The sequence below is a fragment of the Neopelma chrysocephalum genome, unplaced genomic scaffold (assembly GCF_003984885.1).
Source record: "Neopelma chrysocephalum unplaced genomic scaffold, ASM398488v2 Primary Assembly neopelma1_363, whole genome shotgun sequence".
Lineage (NCBI taxonomy): Eukaryota > Metazoa > Chordata > Aves > Passeriformes > Pipridae > Neopelma > Neopelma chrysocephalum.
The window spans coordinates 41,584-67,435 of NW_020898027.1; the positions used below are offsets into that span (position 1 = coordinate 41,584).

A 25,852-nucleotide genomic window follows, 5' to 3' on the forward strand; every position below is an offset into this window, starting at 1 on the left:
TCGGGGAGCCGGGAGGCGGGGCCACCGGACGGGGCGGAGCCACGGGATGGGCCCGGGGCCATAAACGGGACTATTGGGGTGGGAACGAGGGCTCTGGGGGGAGGGACTGGGCCTTCGGGGGCTGCGCCCCGGGGCCGGGGCCAGGGGCGGGACCGCGGACGGGGCTGAGGCCACGGATCGGGCATGGGGGCGTGGCCGGTGCTCCGGGGGGCGTGACCTGGGTCGGGGGCGGAGCCTAGGCAGGACTACGGGCAGGGCGGAGGCGGGGCCAAGAGGGGCGGGGCTGAGGGAGGTGGAGTCTCGCGAGATCTCGCTGAGGCAGCGGGAAAAGGAGGAGGCGGCCATGGCGGCCTGAGGGGAGGGACCGGCGGTCACCGGGGGCCACCGGCGGTCCCACCGTGTGAGGGGCGTTAATTAACTAATTAGCGGCTCAGCAACGAGCAGGAGCCCCCCCGCCTCTCCCCAGCCCGTTCCCTACCCGACTCCAGGACCCATCACGGGGGCGACTCCTCAGAGCCCCAGGCGCCCTTTGCCCGGTCCTGGCGGGGCCATAAACCAGGGAGCAGCCGCTGCCCCGTCGGTCAGGGGCCGTGGGGCGGCCGATAAGGGGCCGCGGCCTTGTCCCTGTGCCACGCCTGGGGCACACGGAGCCTTAGTCAGCGCTGGCCCCTCCCAGCGCCCGGGAGCCCGGGATCGGGGGGGTCCGGGGATCCCGGGGGGTTGGGGGGCCCGGGGGTCCTGGGAATCGGGGGGGGGGGACAGCTCATGGAGGGGACACGGGTGACAGTGTTGTGCTGATGGCCCCTCACCGTGTTCAGCCCCAAACACCCATGAGGGAATCATGGAGTCATGCGATGGTTCGAGTTGGAAAGGACCTTAAGGATCATCCAGTTCCGCCCCCTGCCACGGGCAGAGACACCTTCCACTAACCCAGGTTGCTCCAAGTCCTCTCCAACCTGGCCTTGGACACTTCCAGGGATGGGGCAGCCACAGCTTCTCTGCCCAACCTGTGCCAGGGCCTCCCCACCCTCCCAGCCAGGAATTCTTTCCCAATATTCCATCTAAATTTCCCCTCTTTCAGTTTGAAGCCATTCCCTGTGTCCTGTCCTTCCATGCCTTATCCCCAGTCCCTCTCCAGCTCTCCTGGAGCCCCTTTGTGCCCTGGAAGGGGCTCTCAGGTCTCTCTGGAACCTTCTCCAGCCTGGCCTTGGACACTTCCAGGGACGGGGCAGACACAGCTTCTCTGGGAATTCCATCCCAGCCCTTCACCACTCTCCCAGGGAAGAATTCCTCCCCAATATCCCATCTGTCCCTGCCCTCTGGCAGTGGGAAGCCATTCCCTGTGTCCTGTCCCTCCATCCCTTGTCCCAAGTCCCTCTCCAGCTCTCCTGGAGCCCCTTCAGGCACTGGAAGGACACTGAGGGAAACTGAGGCAGGGAGGGCTCAGGCAGCAGAGCCCCAGCCCAGCCGTGGCCACAGGGAGCTGAGGGGCCCAAGGTTTGTTTTGATGTCCCCCGGATGTTTTCCCCAACACCCACCAAATGTGATTTAACGCCGAGACGCCTGCCTGAAAAAAAGGGAAATTGTCCCCAAAAGTGGGTGAAGGTTCATGGGTAATTATAGCACCTGGACTTCGCTCTCCAGCCCCGGCCCCTCCTGCCCTGCTTGGCAAGGGAGCACAAAAACATGTGGCTAATGAGTTACTGGTCCATTCCCTCCCATCACATCCCGCCGGCCCCAGTCGGGGATATTTCGCAATCCAGGACGTTATTTCCGAGCAGTTGGAGTTTAAACTTTGCCACTCTGGTCAGAGCATCACACAGGAGGAGGAGGAGGAGGCTGGGCTTGGTGTCCAACCTGCTGCCCTGCACTCAGAGAGGGTTGAGAGGACAATCCGTGGGATCTCACCCAGGTATGGCCCTCAGCGGGTCCCGTGGGACCATCAGGGTGGAGGGTGAAGGACAGGGTGCAATAAAACCCCCCCGTGTCTGGGTTGGCCAGACAGATGTCCCAGTGATGACACTGTCCCCAAACCTGGCTTGGAGGACACTTGAGTCTGGGGTTAATTGGTTGGGAAGAGCAGTTGGGTGGTGGGTTGGGTAGTTGGGTGGTGGGTTGGGTGATCAATCAGTCAGAGAGTTGACTGGTCAATCCATCAGTCAGTGTGTTGGCTATTTGGTCAGTCCATCCTTTGGTCACTTGGCCAACAGGTTGACCATTTGGACTGTTTCTTGGTGGGCTCACTGATTGACTGGTCAACCAGTTGGTCAGTAGGTCAGCTGGTGGGTCAGCTGGTTGGGTTGTCAGTGGGTTGATTGGCCAGGTGGGCAAGTGGTCAACTGGCCTGGTGGCTCTCTCTGAATCCGGGGTCTCGAGCAGTGCCTGGGGTGGCACTGAGGGACTGAGTCCCCTCCTTGGGGCCAAATCCCCTCCTTGGGGCCAAATCCCCTCCCTGGGGCCAAATCCCCTTCTTGGGGCTGAATCCCCTCCTTGGGGATGAATCCCCTCCCCAGTCTCCTCCCCTCCCCTTCCCACCCAAAATGCTTAACCTGCCCTCCCAGAGTGGTCACCCCCAGGCCAGGGCTGGAGGGGGGAGCTGCCCCAGCCCCTCCTGCCCTCGGGGGACCTGAGGGGGTTGTGCCTGCAGGGAGCTCCTGGCTGGGCCATTCTGGGGAGAAAAATATAGGATTTAGGAGTTTCAGCAGCTGGAAGGAGCTGGGGGGGGGGCACTGCCATGCCCGGAGCCCCCACACTCTGTGCTCTCCCTCCCACACATGTAGGGCTTTCTTTGCCAGCTGTGCCCACATCTGTGCACGGACAGCCCCAAGCCCGCTCCCTGCTCCCTCCCACTCCCCCACGAGGTGTCCCCAGGCCCGTGCAGCTTGTGCAGGGTGAGGGGGGACACACGGGGGACAACCAGGGCTGGGCACTGACGCTGTGTCACCTCCCAGCCATGGCCTCCAGCGTGGACAGCCTGGACCTGCTGGACCTTCTCTTCGACCGCCAGGACGGGATCCTGCGCGGGGTGGAGCTGGGAACGCCGCCGGGAGCCTGGCACGAGGGCAGGGTGAGACCCCCGGGCTGGGGGGCTCCCGTGGGCACCCCGGGGTGACAGTGCCCTGTGGTGATGGGTGCTGTGTCCCCACAGCGTGTCCAGGACAGCGAGGACTTCCTCAGCTCCATCCTGGGCTCCGGGGACTCGGCGTCGGACTCGCCCAGCTGGTCCTCGGCCACCAGTGACAGCGGGATCTCCGAGGACCCCCCCTCGGACCAGCACGACAGCCCCCCCAGGTGCTGTGACGGGGGTCCCCAGGAGGTCCTGTACCCCTACACCAACTCCTGCCGGGCTCAGCCCATCCCAGCGGGGTCTGGGGTCCTGCAGCCCGAGGTCTCCATTGACCTGGGTGAGCCACACTGGGCTGGGGGCACTGGAGGGACTGGGGGGGACTGGGAACACTGGGGAGCTGAGAGGGGTGGGGCAGGTGGGGTCTCTTGGGGCTTGTGAGGAAATTAGGGGAGCTGGGGGGACTGGAGGGAACTGGGGAGAACTGGGAGATCTGGAGGACTGGTAAGTGGGGAGAGCTTGGGAATTGGGGTGAACTGGGCAGGCTGGTGTTGGTGGGGGAGGCTGGATGAGGAGAGGGGTTTGGGGGGGCTGAGGGGGGCTGAGCAGCACAGGGTGTTGGGGGGCAGCTGGGGCAGCACCAGAGCGAGAGTTTGGGGGGGCAGAGTCAGGGTCATGGACTGGGCAGCAAGTCAGCCCAGCTCTGGGGCTGTGGCAGGGGGAGGGTCACCCCCAGGGGAGGAACACCGGGGACAGAGGGGGACACAGGACCACTGACAGCCCTGCTGTGCCTTCACCAGACATGTGGCACCCCGGGTTCTTCCTGGAGGAGAGCCAGGACCTGCCCGTGGTCTCCCCGCCGCCGACCTGCGCCCTCACCGTCAAGGACCTGCTGCTCTCGGGCAGCTCTGACAATGTGAGTCCCTGTCCCTGTGTCCCCAGCACTCCCTGTCCGCAGCCTTGGCCCCTCCTGGACACTGATCCCCTCCATTCCCATCCCTGTCCCTTCCCATCCCCACACTAGGGTCCTATCCCTTGTCCCTGGACCACAATCCCCCCCATTCCTGTCCCATCCCTCCACATCCCCACATTTCCACCCCATGGTCCCATCCCTTGTCCCTTCCTGGACTACAACCCCCCCCCATTCCTGCTCCCATCCCTCACCATCCTCACACTTGCCCCATTTCCCACTCCATGGTCCCACCCTGGACTATGATCCCCCCCATTCCTGCCCTCATCCCTCCCCATCCCCACACTTGTCCCCTTTCCCACCCGATGGTCCCATCCCTTGTCCCTTCCTGAACCACGATCCCCTCCATTCCTGCCCCTATCCCTCCCCATCCCCACACTTGTCCCCATTCCCACACCACAGAGAGAGGTTGTCCCTCCCTGGCCCACGACCCCATCCCTGTCCCCACCACAGTCCCCAGGGTGACCATTCCCTGTTCCCACAGCAGCCACAGGCTCCCGGCTCCCTGCTCCGGCCAAACCAGGGCCACTTCCAGGAGCTGGTGCTGACGGAGGACGAGAAGAAGCTGCTGGCGAAGGAGGGGGTGACCCTGCCCACGCAGCTGCCCCTCACCAAGGTGGGTCCCAGCAGGCCTGGGGAGGGTGTGGAGTGGTGGGGATCCCATCCCCAGCATCCCTGACCCCCCTCCCCGTGTCCCCCAGTACGAGGAGCGGGTGCTGAAGAAGATCCGGCGGAAGATCCGGAACAAGCAGTCGGCTCAGGAGAGCCGCAAGAAGAAGAAGGAATATATCGACGGGCTGGAGAGCAGGTACGGACCCCACCCCTCAGCCTGGGCACGGGGGCACCCCGGGGGGGCACAGCCAGCCCCCCCAGCTGTCCCCCTGATCCCAACCCCTTCTCCCTGTCCTCCAGGATGTCGGCGTGCACGGCCCAGAACCAGGAGCTGCAGAGGAAAGTCCTGCACCTGGAGAAGCAGAACTCGTAGGTGTTCCCAGGGTGGGATGGGGACAGTGGGGGGTAGGATGGGGTTGGGACACCCCCTCCTCACTCCCAGACCTGCTGGAGGGGCCTGGGGGGGCTCACGGGCTCTCCCTGTTCCCAGATCCCTCCTGGAGCAGCTGAAGAAGCTCCAGGCCCTCGTGGTGCAGTCGAGCAACAAGGCGGCGCAGACGGGAACCTGCCTGGCGGTGCGTGGGGCTCCAAACCCCCCGGGATCCTCGGGGTGGGAAGGGGCATCCATGGAGATGTGCGGGAAGGGGTGGATGGATGGATGGATGGATGGATAGAGAGGTGGAGTCCCTCCATGTGCTAAGGCAGAGGGATAGATGCTCCAGGGTTGGAGGGATGGAGGAGTGCTAAGATGGCTGGATGGATGGAGACAGGGATGGGTGAATGAAGGGATAGGGGGAAGCAGGGATGGATGGATAAAGGGAAGGAAGAACACAAGGATGGATGGATGGATGGATGGAGGCAGGGAGGGATGGAGGGTGGGATGGGTGGGTGGATGGATGACGGGATGGATGAAGAAAGACAAGGATGAATGGATGGAGGCAGGGATGGGTGGATGAGGCAGGGATGGGTGGATGGATGGAAGTGCCCTGGCAGGAGCACATGCACCAGGAGGGATGGAGGGATGGGCACAGTCCTGGCTCTGCCATCAGCCCCTCCCTGGGAGCTGTGTGCCAGCCCCTGGTCCCCCTCCACTGCTGTGTGGTGACGTCCCCTCTGTCCCCAGGTCCTGCTGCTCTCCTTCACCCTCATCGTCTTCCCCTCCATCAGCCCCTTCGCCCCCAGCAAGGCCGAGCCCAACGGTGACTTCAGGCCAGTGCGAGGTGAGGGCTGTGCCAAGGCTCAGCTGGGCTCAGCTGGGCTGTACTGGGGCTGTGCCAAGGTTGAGCTGGGCTGAGTTGGGACTGTGCTGGGGCTGTGCCAGGCTGTGCCAGGCTGTGCCAGGCTGAGCTGGGCTGTGCTGGGCTGAGCTGGGACTGCTGGGGCTGTGCCAGGCTGAGCTGGACTGAGCTGGGCTGTACTGGGGCTGAGCTGGGCTGAGCTGGGACTGTGCCAGGCTGAGCTGGGCTGAACTGGGGCTGTGCCGGGCTGTGCCAGGCTGTCCTGAGGCTGGGACTGGCTGTGCTGGGACTGAGCTGGGGCTGAGCTGGGCCATGCTGGGGCTGTGCCAGAGCTGTGCCAAGGCTGAGCTGGGCTGAGCTGGGACTGTGCCAGGCTGTCCTGGGACTGAGCTGGGGCTGAGCTGAGGCTGTGCTGGGGCTGTGCTGGGCTGAGCTGGGGCTGTGCTGGGGCTGAGCTGAGGCTGTACTGGGGCTGTGCTGGGCTGAGCTGGGCTGTGCTGGGGCAGTGCCAGGGCCATGCCAGGCCCTCGGGTCCCAGCCCAGGCCCTGACTCCTGCCCTGTGGCACTCAGTTTTCTCCAGGTCGCTGCACAACGCGGCCGCCTCCCGCGTGGTTCACAGCCAGCCCCAGCCCGGGGACGAGCAGCCCCGGGAGCCCCTGTGGTCGGAGCCCCCCGAGACCCTGCACGAAGCTTTCAGTGGCCACACACACCTGGACAAAGTGTCCCTCAGGAACAAAGTGTCCCTCGGGAATGACACGGTGGCACTGGCCCCCGAGGGGCTGAGCCACGGGGCCGGGGATGGCACCGACGCCGTGCCAGGGGACAGCCCCACGTCACACCAGAGCCTGGCAGCCCTGGCCTGGTCCAAAGCTGGGCACGGCCACCCCGCCGGGCTGGAGCCAGAGGAGGAGCTTTAGCAGCACCCAGGGACCACGGGGGACGCCATGGGGTGACACAGCACCTCATCCCCTACGGGACGAGCCCTCGGGGTGACCCCTCCAGGATGTGCCTCCAGCTGCTGGACCCGCTCGGCTTTGCTTGTGCCTGTGAACTGGGAAGAGGAGATCGCTTCCCACTGGCCTTACTGGGAGGGAAGGGGCTGCTCCTGCCCCCTGGGTGCAGTGGAATTTGTGGAAGGGATGAGGGGTCGCTCAGGACAGGGCTGAGGGAGCGGGAGGGGCCCTGGGCTGGTTGGTTTTGCTGGTGGTGCAACTGGTTGGTTTTGTTCTTGGGTTTGGTTTGGGTTTGGTTTTTTTGTTTGTTTGTTTGGTTTTTTTGTTTTGGTTTTGGGTTTTTTAAAATATTTTATTTTCATCTCTAAATACAAGTTATTTTGGAAAAAAAATCCACCTGATTTAATTTAAGAGGGGGTGATCCACAAGGTTTCAAGGAGCCTTGGGCCAGGGGGACCTCAAGCCCAACTGCCTTGAGGCAATGGGGCCCAGGAGAGATAGGACATGTGGCCGGGCCCAGTGGGACACCAGGGCACATCCCACAGCTCCCAGCCCTGTGTCCAACTGGGATCCAGCCAGCACCAGTCCCCTTCCATGACCAAGTGACATGGAATCAGAGAATTATGGAACAGTTTGGGTTAGAAGGAACCTTAAAGCCCATCCAGTTCCACCCCATGCCATGGGCACCTTCCACTGGAGCAGGTTGCTCCAGGCCCTGTCCAACCTGGCCTTGGACACTTCCAGGGATGGGGCAGCCACAGCTTCTCTGGGAAAATCCACATCCCCCAGTCTGTGGGACGGGCACAGCCAGGACCTGGTGGCAGCTCATCCCAACCACCACCTGGTGCCAGCTGTCCCAGTGATCCCATGTCACCATCCCAGTGCCCACATCCTTCTGCTCCCCGAGCTCCAGCTGTGCCCCACAGCTGCCTCCTCTCAGGAAAGGAACCGGGAGCTTGGGACACTTGAAGGAGCAACGCCCTTCCCAAGCCCTGCTGCGGGGTGTGCTTCAAGTGTGTTTAATACTTACATAAAAAAAGGGACAATATTTAAGGGTATAAAAAAAAGTCGGTAGGAAAAGCGGCACGGACGAGTGTCTGGAGAGAGGGAACAGTCCGGGGCTCAGCTCAGGAGAGGCTCCACCTTCACCTTCTTCACCGGCGGCGGCCCCGTGTCCGGGCTGGGACACTCCTGCTTCAGCCCGTCGTGGTGCTCCACCAGCACCTTCCCGGGACACGGCGTATTCCCGGGACACGGCGTATTCCCAGGACACGGCATTCCCGTGCCGTTGTGCTGGGAGACGGGCTCCTCCTTCAGCCACTTCCCGGGGGACGTGAGGAGCTGCTCCGGCCTCGGCGGCTCCGCGCTCTCCACCACCACCGGCCCCGTCCACTCGGGCACCTCCAGCCCCAGGAGCTTCATCAGCTTCGTCATCACGTCGTCCACGTAGGCGTGGATGCGCAGGTCGGCCTGTCTGTCCTGGGGTGGGGACACGGTGTTGGGGACAAAGGGCCCCTCCCAGGGACACCGGGAGATGTCCCCAGGGCGTCACACCCCGGGGACACACCCAGACACCGGGACAGAGAGCAGGGACAGGGTGGGACAGGGACAAGGGGAGGGATAACAACATCTGAGCATTAAAGATTTTGGATAATTGGGGCACCGAAATCTGGGCTGAGCAGAAAGTGGACCTGCTGAACTGAGGGAGGTTTAGGTGGGATCTCAGGGAAAGGTTCTTCCTCCCCAGAGGGTGGTTGGGCACTGACCAGGCTCCCCAGGGTTTGGTCATGGCCCCGAGGCTGCCAGAGCTCCAGGAGGATTTGGACAATGCTCTGAGGGACAGGGTGGGATTGTTGGGGTGTCTGTGCAGGGCCAGGAGTGGGACTTGATGATCCTGATGGGTCTCTTCTAACTCAGCATATTCCATGATGTCACTGGGCTTTGATTCACCAGAGGATACATCAAGCTTTGGGCTGAGTTTTTATTCTGCTCTGAAAACTTGCTTGAATAAGGTTGGACAGGGCTTGGAGCAACCTGGTCCAGTGGAAGGTGTCCCTGCCCATGGCAGGGGGTGGGACTGGGTGAGCTTCAAGGTCCCTTCCCACCCAAACCATTCTGGGATTCCAAGAATTACCTGCAATTTCCAAGTGTTTATCTGGAGTTGCAGGTTTAACTCCCACCTGGGAGGGGACAGGGACAAACCTGGGCTGGGCCTGGGGGAGGTGACACGAGGGCAGAGGAGCAGCCCAGGGTGCAGAGGACGCTCACTCACGTGTTTGGTTGCCTGTAGGTTGACTATGACCAGCTTCCCTCCTCTCTTCTTGGTGATCAGCGGGAGGTTCCCGCTGGGTTTGATCTGCAGGGAGGTCCCAAGGGTGACGGAGAGATCGGCTTTCCTGCGGGGAGGAGACAAAGATCCAGAACCACGGGATGGTTTGGGTTGGAAGGGACCTTAAAGCTCATCCAGTTCCACCTCCCACTCCCCAGGGTGCTCAGTCACCTGCAGGCTTCATCTGCCAGTGTGAGGTCACGGTCGGGCAGGGAATCTTCCCAGTCCAGGATAGTGTCTCGTAACTTCCCTCTGGAAAACACACACAGGGACCAAGTTTTCCCTTGCCAGGCAGGAACAGCAGAGCTGCCCTGGCAGAGGTGACAGTGACCCAGCCCTTTGTCCCAGCGCTGCAAGACCTTCCCACACCCTCAGCTGCTTCTCCTAACCCTGAGGCACTGCTGGCCACTCCAAGAGATCCCTGCCATCACTCTCTCCAACTCCCTGACAGGAGGGGGGAGCCAGGTGGGGGTTGGTCTCTTCTCCCAGGCAACTCTCAGCAAGACAAGAGGGCTCAGGGTCTTCAGCTGTGCCAGGGGAGGTTTAGGTTGGATATTAGGAAGAATTTCTTTCCAGAGAGGGTGATCAGCCATTGGAATGGGAAGTGGTGGATTCTCCATCCCTGGAGGTTTTTAAGAAGAGACTGGATGTGGCATCAGTGCCATGGGCTGGGAACCACGGCAGGGTTGGATCAAGGGTTGGACTTGATGATCTCAGAGGTCCCTTCCAACCCAGCTGATTCTGTGATTCTCTGATCCTATGATTCTATGATCCCTGCCATCCCACATCCAGCATTCCAGCAGGGATCCAGCCCCACCTGCAGGGCCCCAGCCCTACCTGCAGGCCCTCAGCCCGCGGGCCTTGGTGACGCTGCAGAGCCGGCCGGTGGGTTTGAGCCCCATGCTGCCCACCACGGCATCCCGCACGTACTGCCTGCGGAGACACGGATCCACTCAGGGCCAGCTGCTCAGGGAAGGGCTGGAATGCCCCCCCCGACGTGGAAAACCCCACCAAGCCCCCTCCCTACCCCACCCCAGGCTCAGGGCACACGTACTTGCCGCATTTCACGCACTCTTCCACAAACATGTTCCCGTGGAGCTCAGCCAGCTTGTCCCTGCGGGAGAACGGCACAGGTGAGGTGGGAAAGGGGTGGAGAGCCCTGGAGCAACCCCTCCCCTTCCTCACCAGGGCCCTGAAGCTCAAGGGCTTCCCTGCATTCCAGCAGGGAATGAGAATTCATCTCATTCATCTCCCGGAGGCCACCACAGCAGGGACTGAGGAGGGACAGCATGTCCTGGCTTTTTAATTGGAATGCTTCCACCTGCAGCATCGATTCCAGCTCCTGATCCAGCTCAAATCTCTGCTCCTGGTAGCACTTGGGATCTTTGCTTTCCTCAGCACCTCTCTATCCCTGTGCCATCCCAGCCCTCTGAAACTCGTTTGGCCTGAAAGTCCCCTCGAGCTCGGTGCAGAAGCCAGAGGGAAACACAGCCACGCTCTGCCTGTGCTCCTCCAAACCCCACAACGCCTGGGAACCTCCTCCAGGGGGGATGAGACAGGACTGACTTGATTTCCCCCAGTTTGGCCCCAGTTCACTGGCGCTTGCTCAAGCACAGGCTTCGTTTGGGTGGCAGAGCTGGGCTCAACTGGAGTTCTGTCCTTATTCCCCATTCCTTTTCCCAAGGCTGTTCAGTTCAAACAGGCAAAGGTGGTGCTGGGAGAAGGACTCGGGGCTTTTAATCCTGGGAAATCCCCCCTGGAGGCAGCTCTGCTCAGCCAGAGATGGTTGAAGGTATTTGTGAGAAGCATCTTCTCTGAGATTCCTTCGTGATCCTCATTTTCACCCCCACTCATGGAAACCCAGGATGGTTTGGGTTGGAAGGACCTTAAAGATCATCCCATTCCAACCCCTGCCATGGGCAGGGACACCTCCCACTATCCCAGGTTGCTCCAACCTGGCCTTGGACATTTCCAGGGATAACAGAATATCCTGAGTTGGAAAGGACCCCCAAGGATCATCAGTCCAACTCCTGGTCCAGGACACCCCAACAATCCCACCATGTCCCTGAGAGCGTTGTCCAAGGCCTATTTCCCTTTTCCCATCCTTGTTTCCAAGGGCATCCATAGATTCTCTGGCAAACCCGTTCCGGTGCCTCAGCATAAAAACCCCAGAGGTCTGAACGTCAGTCCCAGACACTCAGCATCTTTCAAGCCTCAATGCCTCCCTTCCTTTTATTTTCTGCTGCTCTCCCCTCCCCTTCCCAGGCAGCTCCGAGCACTTTTCCCTCCCACAACAATCCCTGGCTGCTCTTAAGTGCCGGGAATGGGTTTTATAATGGGCTGGAGTTGGTGAAGGGCAAAGCTCCGGCTGTCACGAGGGCTGGGGGAGAGGCAGGTTCCTTTGAGGACATCTTTGGAAGAGCCACTCCAGTCCCCCCCCATGCAGGGACTGGAGCTCTGGTACCCTCAGCTCTGGCACGTCGCAGTTCCCTGCAGAGGGAATTCTCGGAATCCTCGGGAATCCTCCGTGGGATCCCGACCTCGCCGCCAGGGAATCGGAGAGCACCGGTAAGTCAGAGCAGTTCCAGCCACGGGACCTTCCCTCTCTCTCTTGCTGCTCTGGGAGATTCCCAGATTTATCGAGAGGCCAAATGCTTGTTAAGGCTCTTTGGGGCCCAGCACTGGTTTTACTGGAATTTAATGGAAGGAAATTGAGGCAGCCCAGGATCCAGCGCTCCCAGAGCTCTGGCAAACTGGGGCGAGACACGTCTCTGCACCCAGAGCCATTCCAGGTGTTCCCATCCTCCCTCCTGTGCCTCCACCCCTCTGGATGGGTATGGAGAGGGTGGAAAGGACCCTGAGCTGTTCCCAGGAGCACGTGTCCTGCTTGGATCCCACCCCCAGGGCCCTGATCCCTCAGGGAGCACCGACACCTACAACCACCATGACCCGGATGGGGCTTGGAGCAACCTGGGATAGGGGAAGGTGTCCCTGCCCAGGGAAGGGGGGGAACTGGATGGGCTTTAAGGTCCCTTCCAACCCAAACCAGTCTGGGATTCCCCGATTCCATGATGTGGCACAGGAGAGCAGACGGGTTAGATGGGATATTGGGAAGGAATTCCTCCCTGCAAGGGTGGGGAGGCCCTGGCACAGATTGGGCAGAGAAGCTGTGGCTGCTCCATCCCTGGAAGTGTCCAAGGCCAGGTTGGAACAACCTGGGCTAGAGGAAGGTGTCCCTGCCCATGGCAGGGGGTGGGATGAGATAGGATTTAAGGTCCCTTCCAACCCAAACCATTTTGGGATTCTACAATTTCATGACCTGTTTTTCCTGTGCACAAGAAGCACTTCCAGGGAGCAACAACGGAGGACGTTCCATCCATTCCATCACCCTCTGGATTCGAACCACAACCTCTAAATTCCAGCTGGTTCATCCCCTTCCAGCTTTCACTCCCCCTATCAGATTCCTTGGGAATCAAATCCCTTCCACGGGGCTGGGAAAGGCAGGGGCAGTACCGTGGGAATCCTGAACGCACGTGCAGGCCATCCACGTTCTGGCTGACCAGGAATTTCAGGATTCCGACTCTCTGCAGCCCCAGCAGCGCCATGTGGGTCTTGGAGGGCCTGGCGTTCTCAAAGGTGGTGTCGAATTTTGGGGAGAGCCCTTTCTCTTCCATAGTCCAGACACCATTGGGGCCCCTGCAGAAAGAGGGAAAGAGGGAGAAGGGAGAGCTCAGGCCCCATCCGTGTGGGATGAGCCAGGCCCTGCGGAATGGAGGTCATGGACCACCAGGATTTCGGTGGTTGATGCAAGCAGAGCACACGGGGGGATTTTGTGGGAAGAGCTGAACATCAGGGAGGTGTGAAAAAGGTGTTCACAGCTGGATCCAGGATGGATGGGATGGATGGATGGGTGGGTGGGTGGATGGATGGATGTAGGGGTGGATGGAAGGAGGGATGGAGGGAGGGATGGATGGAGGGATGGATGGATGGATGGATGGATGCAGTAGGTCTGGCTGGGGTAAACCAGAGCTTTCCAAGAGCTTTCCAAGCTGGAAGATGGACTTGGAGGAGGTGCCATCCCCTTACCTGAAGTCAGGGATCCCCGAGGCCGTGCTGATTCCTGCCCCTGTGTGAAACACCACATTGGAGGAGCTCCGGATCAGCTCCGCCAGCTCCCGGACCTTCCGCTCCAGCTCCTCCGGAGGGTCGAAAATCTGGGCAAGGAGACAGACCCGGGATGTTGGGATGTGGGGCTGGATCTCCATGGGGTGCATGTGATGGTGGGTTACATTAGGAAGGAATTCCTCCCCGGGAGGGTGGGGAGGCCCTGGCACAGGTTTTCCCAGAGAAGCTGTGGCTGCCCCATCCCTGGAAGAGTCCAAGGCCAGGTTGGAGCAACCTGGGATAGGGGAAGGTGTCCCTGCCCATGGCAGAGGGTGGGAATGGATAATCCTTCAGGTCCCTTCCAACCCAAACCAGTCTGTGATCCTATGATCCCACACACCTCCCAGTATCCCACAGCTCTTCCTTATCCACAGAAGATTCCACATTCCTTAACAACAGAAGCATTTAAAGGGAAAGGAACCCCCCTGTCCAAGCCCTCTCCGTGCAGGGGGCAGGGCCGGGAACACCCAACGCTCCCGAGGTGTTTGTTGCTCTCCCAGGCAGCTGATCCAGGCTGGGCTCCAGGAGTGACCTGGGGCCACCCCACGTGTCCCCAGCTGTCACCAGCAGTGCCACCAGCCACGGGGACAGTGAGGGACACAGGAGCCATGGAGGTGGGACACGGGTTTGGGGGGGGGGGGCACTGTGCCCACCTGGATTGAATTTCTGAGATGCTTCTCCAGCCCCATCTCCTGGGGACAGGGACAAGGACAGGCTCCTGTGTGTCCCTGTCCCCTCACCCCAAACCCTCTTTTAAGGGTCCCAAGTACTGCTGGGGCTCAGGGGGGGACGTGGAGGGATTTGGGGGACACATGGAGGGGACATGGAGGGTGTCATGGGGTGGGACTGAGGGGGACAGAGAGGGGGACAGGGAATGGGCCTAAGGGAGATATGGGGGGAAACATGGGGTGGGGATTATGGGGGCATGGAGGGGGTCATGGGGTGGGACTGAGGGGATAAGGAGGGAGCCAGGGGGTGAGATGGGGGGGAACATGGAGGGAATTATGGGAAGGGCCTGGAGGGGTACAAGGAGGGGGACAGGGGGTGGGCTGAAGGGGGGGCAAGGAGGGACCCATGGGATGGATCTAGGGGGACAAAGAGGGGGCCACGGGGTGGGACTGGGGGGGGGACAAAGAAGGAGCCATGGGGTGGATCTGGGTGGGATAAGGAGGGAGCAGTTGGATGGGGCTGGGGGGGCCATGGAAGGGGCCACGGAGGGGGAGCCAAGGAGAGATATGGGGGGCCAAGGAGGGGGTCACGGGGTGGGGCTGGAGGGATAAGGAAGGAGCCGTTGGATGGGCCAGGGAGGGCCTGGAAGGGGCCATGGAGGGGGGCCAAGGAGGGTTGCACGGGGCAGGGCTGGGCACACACAAAGCGCTCGGTCCCTCCCCAATGTTGGGCTCCCCAGGGGTGTCCCCGCGGGGGCCTCGGCCGCGGTTGCCATGGGAACGCGCGGGGCCGGAGCAGGGCCCGCGGAGGGCCGGGGGGGGGCCCGGGCGGGCGGCGGTTCCGCTGCGGGCGGGCCGAGACACCCCCCGGGCGGTCGGAGGGTCCCCCCCGCGGGCGCTGCTCACCTCGGGGAGGCCGCACTTGCCCTTGTCCGAGTACGGGGACAGCCCGGCCGCGTAATTCACCGCCATCGGCGCGGCCGCACCGCGGCCGGAAGCGGGGCGCCGAGGGGGCGGGGCCTGAGCGGGACACGCCCCCCGTGCCACCGCCGCCATCTTTGTGTCGGGCAAAGCCAAGCGCTTGCCCAAACCTTGCCCAAACCTTGCCCAAACCTGGGCTGTGCCCCCCCAACCCGGGCTGTGATGGGGGAGCGGGGAAAGGGGGTGACAGGGATGGGCGGGAGGTGGCAGGAATGGGCAGGAGGTGACAGGGGGAGCAGGGGGTGCTGACGGGTGCCAGTGAGGGCAAGGGGGTGCCATGAAGGGCAAGGTAGGACAGGGGTGACAGGGGAGGACGGGGGGAATCAGGAGGTGCTGGCAAGGACAGGGGGTGCCAGGGAAGGATGGTGCATGCCAGGGAGGGACAGGGAGTGCCAGGGAAGGGCAGGAGGTGCTGGCAAGGACAGGGGGTGCCAGGGAGAGTCAGGGAATGCCAGGGAGGGGAAGGGGATGTCAGGCCAGGACAGGAGGTGCCACCAAGGTCAGGAGGTGCCAGGGCAGGGCAGCGAGTGCCAGGGAAGGACAGAGGTACCATCAAGGACAGGGGGGTCAGGGAAGAACAAGGGGAGTGCCAAGGAAATTCAGGGGGTGCCAAGGAAATTCAGGGGGTGCCAACCATCAGGAGCCAGCCGTGCCCGTCAGCAGTTGCAGCCCCAGCCCCCCTGAGAGGGTTGAGCAGCCCAAGCTGAGCCCCCCCAGCTCCCCCTCCAGCCCATGTCCCCTCTGCCCCCTGTCCCTGGCACTGCAGGGACACACAGACACACAGACAGACAGACCCCCCCGGGCTGTAACCGCAGCCGCAGCCGTAACCCAACTCCCCGGGTCCTGTTCCCGGCTCCGCTGCGGCTGCGGGGACACGGGGACAGGGCTGGGAACAGCGGGACGGGACGGGGGGGCTGAGCTGTCCCCGGGGGGGACAGACCTTCCAGCACGGCCATCCCCCCTCCAGGTGCCACGAGGCTGAGGCTGGAGCCACCATGAAGAGCCTGAGGGCCAAGTTCAAGAAGGGAGACGTGAGTGCCATCCCTGGGGGCTCGGGGGCACGGGGACCTCTCCTGGGATGTCCACAGGGACACGGGGACGTGCCCATGAGGATACAGGGATACAGGGACCTGCCCTGGGATGTCCACAGGGACACAGGGACCTGCTGTGGGATGTCCTTGAGGACACGGGGACCTGCCCTGGGATGTCCACGGGGACACGAGGACAAGGGGACCTGCCCTGGGATGTCCTTGGGGACATGGGGACCTGCCCTGGGATGTCCATGGGGACGAAGAGACCTGCCCTGGCATATCCACATGGATGTGAGGACATAGGCATGTCCTGGGCTGTCCATGAGGACACAGGGATACAGGGATCTGCCCCAGGATGTCCACAGGGATGTGGGCACTGGCTGTGGGATGTCCTCAAGGACACGGGGACCTGCCCTGGGATGTCCACAAGGGATATGGGGACCTGTCCTGGCACATCCACAGGGACGTGAGATCATGGGGACCTGCCCTGGTGTGTCCTTGGGGACATGGGAATCTGCTCCAGGATGTCCCAGGTTTTACAGGGACACGTAGACCTGCCCTGGGATGTCCATGAGGACACAGGGATACAGGGACCTGCCCTGGGATATCCACAGGGACACGGGAACCTGCCCTGGGATATGGATGGGGGGGACCTGCCCCAGAATGTCCCAAGTCTTACAGGGACTTGAAGACATGGAGATTTCCCCCAGGATGTCCCCAGTGCCACAAGGACACGGGAACACCCCCTGGGACAAGGGGTGGCCGCTCCCCACGGGGACAGCAGCCCCAAGGAGGTTGGCACTGCCACCCTGGCCGGTGGCATCGAGCCCCCAGTGCACCCCGAGTGCTCCCAGAGCCATCCTTGGGAGCGGGGCAGAACAAAGGAGAGGGAAGCAGGTCCCAGGCCCCCTCCCTGTCCCCTCCCTGGTGACAACTGCCAGCTTTCCAGCTGCCACAGCCCGCGGAAGCGGCGAGTCGATGCTCCTCAATTATTCAGGAGCCGCCTGGCACGGGCCGAGGGCTCTGCCCCGGGGGCACAGGGTGACAGGGCGGGTGACAGGCAGCCGGGGGACACGGCTGGGGACACGGGGACACAGGTTGGAGCCCCCCACGCGGAGTCCGGGGGGCTCCCACCTCAGGGATGCTCCGTGCCTCAGTTCCCCCGCTCCGCCCCGGACAATCCCCTGGGATACTCCCGCTGTCCTGCTGCTCCCGGGGCTCTGCCAGGGCAGTGTCTGGGGACCCTCTGCATTTTGGGGGGAGTTCGGGGGGGCCCTGAGATGCAGGCGGGGGGTCCTGCGCCCCCTTGGCCGCTGGGCTGCGGTAGGAGGTCAGTCCGTGCCCCCAGGGCGGGGCAGGGGGTCCCACGTCCCCCTCCTCGGGGGGCAGGATCTGGGGGGCAGGAGGATGCTCAGCCCTGCTTGGGGGGGGGGGGGTTGACGCCTCGCTTGAGCTTGGGGTGGGAAAGCTGGAACTGGGACCAGTCTGGGTGCTGGTCGCTAACTGGGGGATGCTCCGTGGCGGGATGCGGGGATGCTGAGGAGGGAGGGAGGGAGGGGAGGAGGAGGGAGGGACGGAGGGATGGAGGGAGGCGGGTCCCGCTTCCCACTGCGGCAGCCCCTGCCCCGCCCGGGCGGCGATGCTGCTCCGAGCCGGGCTCTGGGGTGGGCGGGCTGGCCCAGGCGGGGGGCGCGGGGTTTATGGCTGCCCGCCGCCTCCTCCTCAGCACCATGAAGCAGATCTGCCTCTGTGCCGCCGCCTCCTTCGCGGTACGTCCCCCCTCGGGACCCCCCTCCTCGGGACCCCTCCGGTCGCGTCCCGCGGGCTGAGCCGCGTCCCCCCCGCCCCGCCTGCATCCCCCGCGACCCCCCATCCCCGGCCCCACCCCGGGGGCTCCCCCTGCGCCCTCCCCAACCTGCTTTGTCCTTGCCCCGCGAGGGAGTGGGGGGCGCGGGCACCACCCTCCCAGTTTGCCCAGTAACCCTGGGAGACTGGTGTGCTCCCGGCCCCACCGGGCTGGAGGGGCTCCGAGGGGCTCGGAGGGGCTCCCGGCGGGCACGGTGCCCCCGGGCTGGCTCGGGGCACGGTGCCAGCAGCTCCCGAAAGGTGACATCCATTTCCTGCCGCCGCGGCCGCAGCCGGCTCGGCTTTGTCGTCACCGGCTGCGGGGTGAACCCAGGACTTCCAGTCCTTGTCGTGGTGCTGTCCCGCTGCGGGTCAGTCCCTCGGGATGGGGATGAACGGGAGCACTGGGAAAGCAAGGTCCTTTCCAGCCCCGCTGCTGTGTGCATGGGGACAGCGTTGTGCCCCGTTATCCCGGCGAGGCTGGAGCATCCCAGGGGAGCTGCCCCGGCTTGGTCCTTTCCTCCTCAGGGCTGGGATTGGGATCAGTGGGGAGAACTGGGCAGGGTGGGGCTCCCTTGGGTGCTGGCTGTGTTTACTGGGGTGGCAGGGGCAGCCGGGCTCGTTCCCAAATCCCAGCCGGTCCCAGCCGGGCACTCCTGGGTCTGTAAATGCCCTGGTCTGTGAGCTGCAAACTGGGAGGGGCTGGAGGGGACCCTCATCCCAGTGCCAGCTGAACCCTCCGTGCTGGGGGTGGGACAGCAGAGCCCCCAGCAGAGGGGCTGGCACAGAGACGGGCACCCCAAGGGGCAGGGCTGGGTGCAGGACAGCAGGGACGGGGGCAAAGACAGTCCCCAGCCCAGCCCTGGGGACAGCACAGTGTCACACACAGTGTCACACACAGTGTCACACACAGAGTGTCACACACAGTGTCACACACACACAGTGTCACACACACACAGTGTCACACACACAGTGTCACACACAGTGTCACACAGTGTCACACACAGTGTCACACACAGAGTGTCACATACACAGTGTCACACACAGTGTCACAAACAGAGTGTCACACAGTGTCACACACACAGTGTCACACACACAGAGTCACACACGGTGTCACACAGTGTCACACACACACAGTGTCACAGTGTCACACACAGAGTGTCACAGCCTCCTCTGGGCTCTGTTGCAGAGCCAGGACTGGACCAAGAACGACGAGAAGCTCCTGCAGGCCGTGGACTACAACGATGCCGGGCGGGTGACGTCGCTCCTGGTCCGCAAGGGCCTGGTGCCCACCAAGCTGGACTCAGAGGGCAAATCCGCGTGAGTGCCACCCCACGCCCCGGGGACAGGGACACAGGGGACGAGGGACACGAGTGCCACGGTGCCACAGCCCCCTGGTCTCGCTGCAGGTTCCACCTGGCTGCCACCCGGGGGAACGTGGACTGCCTGGAAGCCATGCTGGCCCACGGCGTGGATGCCATGACCAAGGACAGCTCGGGTGAGGGCAGGGCCACCACGTGCCCCTGGCTACTGCCACGGGCCGCCCAGGGCCACCTGGTTGTCTCCAGGGGACAGAGGTGACGGCCACGCCAGGAGCTCAAACCCTGAGCGATGAGGCTCCCGGGGATGTCCCTGTGTGCCCGTCCCGTGTGCCCATCCCTCTGCGTGTCCCCCAGGCTGTCCCCTGTGCCACAGACCTGCTGTCCGTGCTCTGACCTGTCTGTCTGTCCCTCCCCAGGATCCACTGCCCTGCACTTGGCCTCCAAGCACGGGCACCCTCAGTGTGTCAGCAAACTGCTGCAGGTACGGGCGGGTGGGGAGGGAGGGAGGAGGAGGAGGAGGAGGAGGAGGAGGAGGAGGAGGGTGCTGTGCCAGCAATGTGTCCTCCCTGTCCTTGAACCCCCTTCCCTCACCAGTGCCCTGACCTGGCATGGTGATTCCTGGCTCTGTGTGGTGCTGCCTGGCACCTGCCCGGCCTTCCACGATGCCACAGAGCCACAGCTGGCTGTCTGTCCCCTGTCCTTCATCACATCATGGAGCCACAGCTGGCTGTCTGTCTGTCCCCTGCCCTTCACTGTTCCAGGCAGCTGTGTCCACTCAAGGAGTCTGTCTGTCTGTCCCCTGTCCTTCACTTGGCTGTTTGTCTGTCTGTCCCCTGTGTTCCATCACACCACAGAACCCCTGTCTGTCTGTCTGTCTGTCCCCTGCCCTTTACTGTGTCACGGAGCCACAGGCTGTCTGTCTGTCTGTCCCCTGCCCTTTACTGTGCCACGCAGCCATGCCCACTCAAGCAATCTGTCAGCCTGTGCCCTGCCCTGCCCCGTGCCACAGAACCACATCCCCTCAAGCAGTCTGTCTGTCTGTCTGTCTGCCTGTCTGTCTGTCCCCATCCTGTAACCCGGGCTCTGTCCCTCAGGCCTCCTGCCCCGTGGACGTGGCCGATGGCAGCGGCCGGACCGCACTGCACCTGGCAGGTGAGTGGGGACAGTGGGGACAGTAGGGACAGTGGGGACAGTGGGGACAGAGGGGACAGTAGGGACAGTGGGGATAGAGGGGACGGTGCCACCCTGCCCTGCCCCGTCCCTGGGGAGGGAGCGCTCAGCTCTGTCCCTTCCACAGCCGTCAGCGGCTGCATCTCGTGCTCCGAGATCCTCTGTGACTTCAAGGCTCCCTTGAACATCAAGGACAAGGTGAGGTCCTGCTGCTCCTCCTCGTGCTCCTCCTGCCAGGCTGCGCCTGCAGGGTGTGGAAATCGGGGGGGGGGGGGGGGGATACGGGGGGGCCCCCTCGGCTCCCCCCCCCCCCCCCCCCCGCCCTGCCCAGGACGGCTCCACCCCCCTGATCCTGGCTGCCAAGATGTGCCACTCGGAGCTGTGCCGGTACCTGCTGCACCGCGGGGCCGCCGTCAACAGCCGGGACCTGCAGGGCAGGTGGGGCCGCGCCGGCGGGCACCGGGAGGGCAACGTGGAGACCGAGGGGATGCCCCCCCCTCACCTCTGCTGTCCCCCTGTGCCCAGGACAGCCCTGATGCTGGCCTGTGAGAGCGGCAGCGTGGAGACCGTGGAGGTGCTGGTCAACGCCGGCGCCCGCGTGGCCGTGGTCGACGCCACGGGCCACGACGCCGCTCACTACAGCCTGGCCACGGGCAACGCCCTCATCCAGCACTTCCTGCAGGAGGCTGCTCAGCGCCGCTCCTGGGCCAGTGGTGAGGCAGCCCTGGCACCCTGGTGCTCCCTGTGCCCCGGGCATGGAGTATGAGGGGGTCGTCACCCCGCAGGGGAGGGACTCGCGGGGGGATTGGCACCGTCAGGGCGCTTTGGGGTGGGATGGAGGAGGCTGGGTGAGGCTGGGGGGCACATGGCCCCTTCTCCTGGGTGCCAGAGCTGCCTTTGGCTGTGCTGTCGCCAGCTGAGGTGGTGCTGAGCCTCGGTGTCTGCGCGTGCTTGCACACGCGTGTTCACACGTGTTTGCGTGGGAGGGGGTCTAAGAACACGGGTGTTTTCAGATGTGTCTGTGTGTGCACGTGTCTCCCCGTGTCTGCACTGCATCCCTGTCCTTCAGACCCGTGTACATCCCTGTATTTGTCTGTCTGTGTCCCTTTGAACACTGTGCACTCATGTATGTGTCCCCTGAGTGCCCCCACACCCACGCAGGCTCTGGTCCCCTAAAAACTTCCCCTGTTTCTCTTCCCTCCCGCTCTACCCCTCAGAAGAGGAGTCAACTGAGCAGACATCCCAGGTGAGGGTCTGCCAGGGGGTCCCCCAGGGCTCTCTGAGGTGGCACTGGGTCAGGGAGGACAGAGGTCACCGTGGGTGTGATGTCCCCTCTGCCCTGGTGTCTCCACAGACCTCCTCACCCAGCCAGTCATCCGTCAGGGAGAAGAGCAGCACCCCGAGGAAGAGGAAGGCCCCTCTGCCTCCCCTGGGCACCCTCAGCCAGGTGAGAGGGGGTCCCCCTTAGCTCCAGGTCCTCACCTGGCTCGCTTGCAGGGCACACCCCTGTGCCAGCCTCGGGGGGTCCACACCCTGCCAGAGCCTTTCCTTCTCTCTCTGGGGTCAGAAAGTGCCCTCAGGCACACGGTGGGATTTTTGGGGTGTCCCGTGCCAGGAGTTGGACCCGACGATCCTCGTGGGTCCCTTCCAGCTCGGGGGATTCCACGATCCTGTGATTACCCGCAGGACGACCGGGACGCCTACGAGGAGATCGTGCGGCTGCGGCAGGAACGGGCCCAGTTCCTGCAGAAGATCCGGGGCTTGGAGCAGCAGGAGAAGCAGCGCCGGGAGGTACCAGCTGCAGGGGCATGGGGAGATGCCACCCTGTCCCTGGGGAGCGGAGGGGACAGCGGGGATGGGGACAGCGAGGATGGGGACAGCGGGGATGGGGACAGCGGGGATGGGGACAGCAGGGATGGGGACAGCGGGGATGGGGACAGCATTCATCCCTCCCTGTTTTCTCTCTGGGTCCTGCTAGAGGGCAGAGCTGGACGAGGGCTCCCTGCGCTCCATGGAGAAGCAGGTAAAGGCCAGTGAGGAGCTCAGGGGTGCTCCTGGTGCTGGGAATGCCATCGGGACTCCGGCAGGAGCCAAGAGGACCCTATTCCCACGTCCTGCCCCACAGATCCAGGAGCTGGAGCAGCAGCTGGCGGCCCGGGATGGGGAGAAGGAGCAGCTGGGCAAGGAGGTGGAGGCTCTGCGGAGCCGCTTGTCCTCACTGGAGGTGGGTGTGGGCAGCAGCTGGCAGTGCCAGGGGTTGGGGGGTGTGTGTGTGTGAGGGTCACCACCACCCTGCGTCCCCAGAACGAGAAGGAGAACACGAGCTACGACATCGAGACACTGCAGGACGAGGAGGGAGACCCGCTTGAGTTCCCAGGTAGGGCCCTGAAGGCCTCCCAAGGTCACCTCGGGGGGTGGCGCTGGGGAGTGGGGGTGTGGGTGGGCACGGGTGGGCACCAAGCGGAGTTCCTGTGCCCCGCAGGAGCGGAGCTGCTGCTCTCCAAGAAGACGCTGAGCCCCTCGGCCGAGGAGCTGCTGGCCACGCTGCAGGGGCAGGTGCAGTCCCTCACCGTGCAGAACAAGGAGCTGAGGGACAAAATACAGGCACGTCCCCGTCTGTCCATCCGTCCGTCCCTCCCTCCTCCGGCCCCCTGTCCCGCGGGGGCCTCACGGTGTCCTCAGCAGGTGCTGGAGAACTACGAGCGGGACGAGAGCAGCGCGCCCGCCCCGGGGGACGTGGTCCCCGCCAGCCTCTACCGGGCCCTGCAGCGGGAGCTGGAGCAGCTGCGGGCACAGGGCGTGAGGGGCGAGGCCGGGGGGCGGCCGGAGGGGCAGCGCGGCACCACCGAGAGAGCCCCGGAACAAATCCCGGAGGGATTCCCGGAGGGAAGCGCGGCGCAGGGGCTCGCCGAGGAGCCGGCCTGGACGTGGGGCGAGTGCAAGGCGGCGCTGGGCGAGCTGCGGGTGCCACCGCCCTCCTCCTCCTCCTCCTCGAGTGCAGAGCTGGCGGAGGCGCGGGCGGCCCTGCAGCAGGCGCGGAAAGCTCTGGACGAGCGGGAGCAGCAGCTGAAGGAGCTGCAGGCCCGGCTGGAGGCCGCAGAGGCCGCGGCCTCGCCGGGAGCCTCCGCAGAGGAGGCGTCGAGGGAGAAGGAAGCGCTGCTGGAGCGCTGCGGGCGGGCGGAGGCCGAGGCCGAGGCGCTGCGGCGGGAGCTGGAGGCCAAGGCGCGGCCGGAGCCGGGAGCGCGCGAGGAGCCGGCGGAGCTGGCGGAGCTGCGGGAGGCGCTGGCGCGGCGGGAGGCCGAGCTGGGCGGCCTGCGGGAGCAGCTGGCGGCGCGGCCCGTGGGGCGGCGGGAGCACGAGGAGGCCCTGGCGCGGCTGCGGCAGGCGCGGGCCGAGGGCTGGGTGCCGCGGGACGAGCACGCCCGCGCCACGGCCGCGCTGGAGGAGCAGGCGCGGGCGCTGCGGGAGCGGCTGGCGCAGCTGGAGGCGGCGGCCGAGGCCAAGGGGCGCGAGGCCGCCCGGCTGGAGGCCGAGCTGGCGGCGGCCGTGCCGCGGGCCGAGCACGAGGCGGCGGCGGCGGCGCTGCGGGAGGAGGCGGCGGCGCTGGGCCGGCGGCTGGAGGAGCTGGGCCGGCGGCACGAGAGGACGTGCGAGGAGGTGTTCAGGGTGCAGCGGCAGGCGCTGTTCATGAAGAGCGAGCGCCAGGCGGCCGAGGACGGGCTGGCGGCGGCGCAGAAGCAGCTGGAGGAGGCGCGGGCCGAGGCGCGGCGGCTGCGGGAGCTCCACGGCCACGCCGAGGACGCGGCTCGGCTGGTCAGGGAGAGGGACAGGAAGGTAGGGGGGGGGCACGGGGGGGGGGTTTGGGGGGGTGGGGGGTCTGACGTTCCCAGCCCTCTGAAACTCGTTTGGCCTGAAAAGTCCCCTCGAGCTTGGTGCGGAAGCCAGAGGGAAACACAGCCACGCTCTGCCTGTGCTCCTCCAAACCCCACAACGCCTGGGAACCTCCTCCAGGGAGGATGAGACAGGACTGACTTGATTTCCCCCAGTTTGGCCCCAGTTCAGCGGCGCTTGCTCAAGCACAGGCTTCATTTGGGTGGCAGAGCTGGGCTAAACCAGAGCAGGAGCACCACGAAGTTCTGCCCTTATTCCCTATTCCTTTTCTCAGGGCTGTTCAGTTCAAACAGGCAAAGGTGGTGCTGGGAGAAGGACTCAGGGGCTTTTAATCCCAGGAAATACCCCCTGGAGGCAGCTCTGCCTCTGGGAGCTGCAGACGTGGAGTTACAGAATGGTTTGGGTTGAGCGGGATCCTAAAAATCATCCAGTGCCACCCCCCGCCACGGGAAGGGACACTTTCCACTATCCCAGGTTGCTCCAACCCAGCCTTGGACACTTCCAGGGATGGGGCAGCCACAACTTCTCTGCCCAACCTGTGTCAGGGCCTCCCCACCCTCCCAGGGAAGAATTTCCTCTGCTCTCCTGGGTCTTCCCTGGTTTTCCCTTCCCCTTCCCAGGCACGGGGTCCACCCAGGGCTGCACCCCAGCGGGGTTGGGGTGCGGGGTCCCCCTGACCTCTGTGCACTCTGCAGATCACGGAGCTCTCCAAGGAGGTTTTCAGGCTGAAGGAAGCCCTGAACACCCTCCCCGAGCCGGGGAAGCCGCCACAGTCCCCCCCCAACACCGCAGCGCTCCAGGACAGGATCCGAGCGCTGGAGGCGAAGCTGGAGGTGGGACCTGGGGGGTTTGGTGGCCGTCACCTGGTGGGTTCTGGGCTCCCACGAGCCCCCAGCCCCGTGGCCAAACCCCACCCCCTGTCCTGCAGGAGACAGAGGTGCGACACAGCAAGGTGGTGACGCTGTACCGGAGCCACCTGCTCTATGCAGTGCAGGTGAGACGGGGACAGGGCTGGGGGGACAACGGGGGACACCACTGGGGGGGACTGGGCCACCTGCCAGCCACGCCTTGGTGCCCACAGCAGGCAAACAAGGGGCTGGGATGGAGGCCGGAGAGACCTGGGGGAAGAGGTGTGGGGGACTGAGGGACTGGTGCCAGCCCAGGGGCGCTTGGGACACACACAGAGACCCCCTGATGTCCCCATCGATGTCCCCTCCACGCCAGGGCCACATGGACGAGGACGTGCAGAGGCTCCTGAGCCAGATCCTGAGGATGCAGCGGCTGCAGGAGCAGAGCAGATGAGCCCCTGCCAGCGTGGCAGTGCCATGGGGGGCGGTGGCACTGCCAGTGACACGGGGTGGGGACGGGTCTGTCACAGCACCCTCTGTGCCCCTTTGCTTGCCCCGTCACTGGCACCCACCCCCCGCACCCACCCGGGCCCCGCTGCCCCCCGACCCAGCACAGCAGCAATAAAGTATTTATAGTCACACCAATTTTGGCTCCTCTCTGGGGGCACCAGGGTGGGCACGGGGGGCTGTGTGGGGGACCTGGGGGGGACAGCAGGGGATCAGTGCCACCATCCCCAGCCCTGCTGTCCCCAGAGGGTGACCTTG

General features: G+C 64.1%; 4 protein-coding genes across 8 annotated transcripts in view; 2 read left to right on the plus strand and 2 right to left on the minus strand.

The window, feature by feature from the left end:
* The window catches only part of MAP2K2 (mitogen-activated protein kinase kinase 2), a 13,866-nt gene extending 13,521 nt beyond the window's left edge, over nt 1–345 (minus strand). The window contains exon 1 of the mRNA XM_027706106.1: nt 218–345. Within this exon, the coding sequence (XP_027561907.1) occupies nt 218–345 (128 nt within the window). The remainder of the gene's footprint in view (nt 1–217) is intronic.
* Nucleotides 346–1,429: 1,084 nt separating this feature from the next.
* Nucleotides 1,430–7,143, plus strand: CREB3L3 (cAMP responsive element binding protein 3 like 3). 2 transcript variants are annotated; one of them, XM_027706089.1, is made up of 10 exons: nt 1,430–1,912; nt 2,952–3,067; nt 3,149–3,404; nt 3,865–3,980; nt 4,522–4,650; nt 4,736–4,842; nt 4,947–5,015; nt 5,137–5,221; nt 5,770–5,866; nt 6,456–7,143. In XM_027706089.1, exons 1-10 carry the CDS (start codon nt 1,687–1,689, stop codon nt 6,800–6,802), a joined length of 1,548 nt encoding a protein of 515 aa, XP_027561890.1. In that variant the 5' UTR covers nt 1,430–1,686; the 3' UTR covers nt 6,803–7,143. The 2 variants fall into 2 exon arrangements, with proteins under 2 accessions (XP_027561890.1, XP_027561889.1); XM_027706088.1 differs by having other exon boundaries at nt 1,431–1,912; nt 4,519–4,650.
* A 698-nt stretch (nt 7,144–7,841) lies between these two features.
* SIRT6 (sirtuin 6) lies at nt 7,842–14,991 on the minus strand. Of its 2 annotated transcripts, none has more exons than XM_027706092.1 (8): nt 14,906–14,991; nt 13,254–13,381; nt 12,681–12,863; nt 10,222–10,281; nt 10,005–10,100; nt 9,339–9,419; nt 9,111–9,234; nt 7,842–8,317 (listed from the first exon to the last, which is right to left on the minus strand). In XM_027706092.1, the coding sequence occupies exons 1-8, from the start codon at nt 14,969–14,971 to the stop codon at nt 7,961–7,963; spliced, it is 1,095 nt and encodes a 364-aa protein (XP_027561893.1). In that variant the 5' UTR covers nt 14,972–14,991; the 3' UTR covers nt 7,842–7,960. The 2 variants fall into 2 exon arrangements, with proteins under 2 accessions (XP_027561893.1, XP_027561894.1); XM_027706093.1 differs by lacking the exon at nt 14,906–14,991 and adding an exon at nt 13,985–14,059.
* A 924-nt stretch (nt 14,992–15,915) lies between these two features.
* On the plus strand, nt 15,916–25,700 carry ANKRD24 (ankyrin repeat domain 24). 3 transcript variants are annotated; one of them, XM_027706105.1, is made up of 19 exons: nt 15,916–16,011; nt 19,046–19,176; nt 19,266–19,354; nt 19,595–19,659; nt 20,273–20,330; nt 20,476–20,546; nt 20,680–20,786; nt 20,874–21,061; nt 21,566–21,594; nt 21,703–21,795; nt 22,035–22,139; nt 22,327–22,371; nt 22,474–22,572; nt 22,653–22,725; nt 22,831–22,952; nt 23,034–24,182; nt 24,935–25,072; nt 25,168–25,233; nt 25,464–25,700. In XM_027706105.1, the coding sequence occupies exons 1-19, from the start codon at nt 15,976–15,978 to the stop codon at nt 25,539–25,541; spliced, it is 2,742 nt and encodes a 913-aa protein (XP_027561906.1). In that variant the 5' UTR covers nt 15,916–15,975; the 3' UTR covers nt 25,542–25,700. The 3 variants fall into 3 exon arrangements, with proteins under 3 accessions (XP_027561906.1, XP_027561905.1, XP_027561904.1); XM_027706104.1 differs by lacking the exon at nt 15,916–16,011 and adding an exon at nt 17,645–17,780; XM_027706103.1 differs by lacking the exon at nt 15,916–16,011 and adding an exon at nt 17,645–17,780 and having other exon boundaries at nt 22,653–22,952.
* Nucleotides 25,701–25,852: the final 152 nt, after the last annotated feature.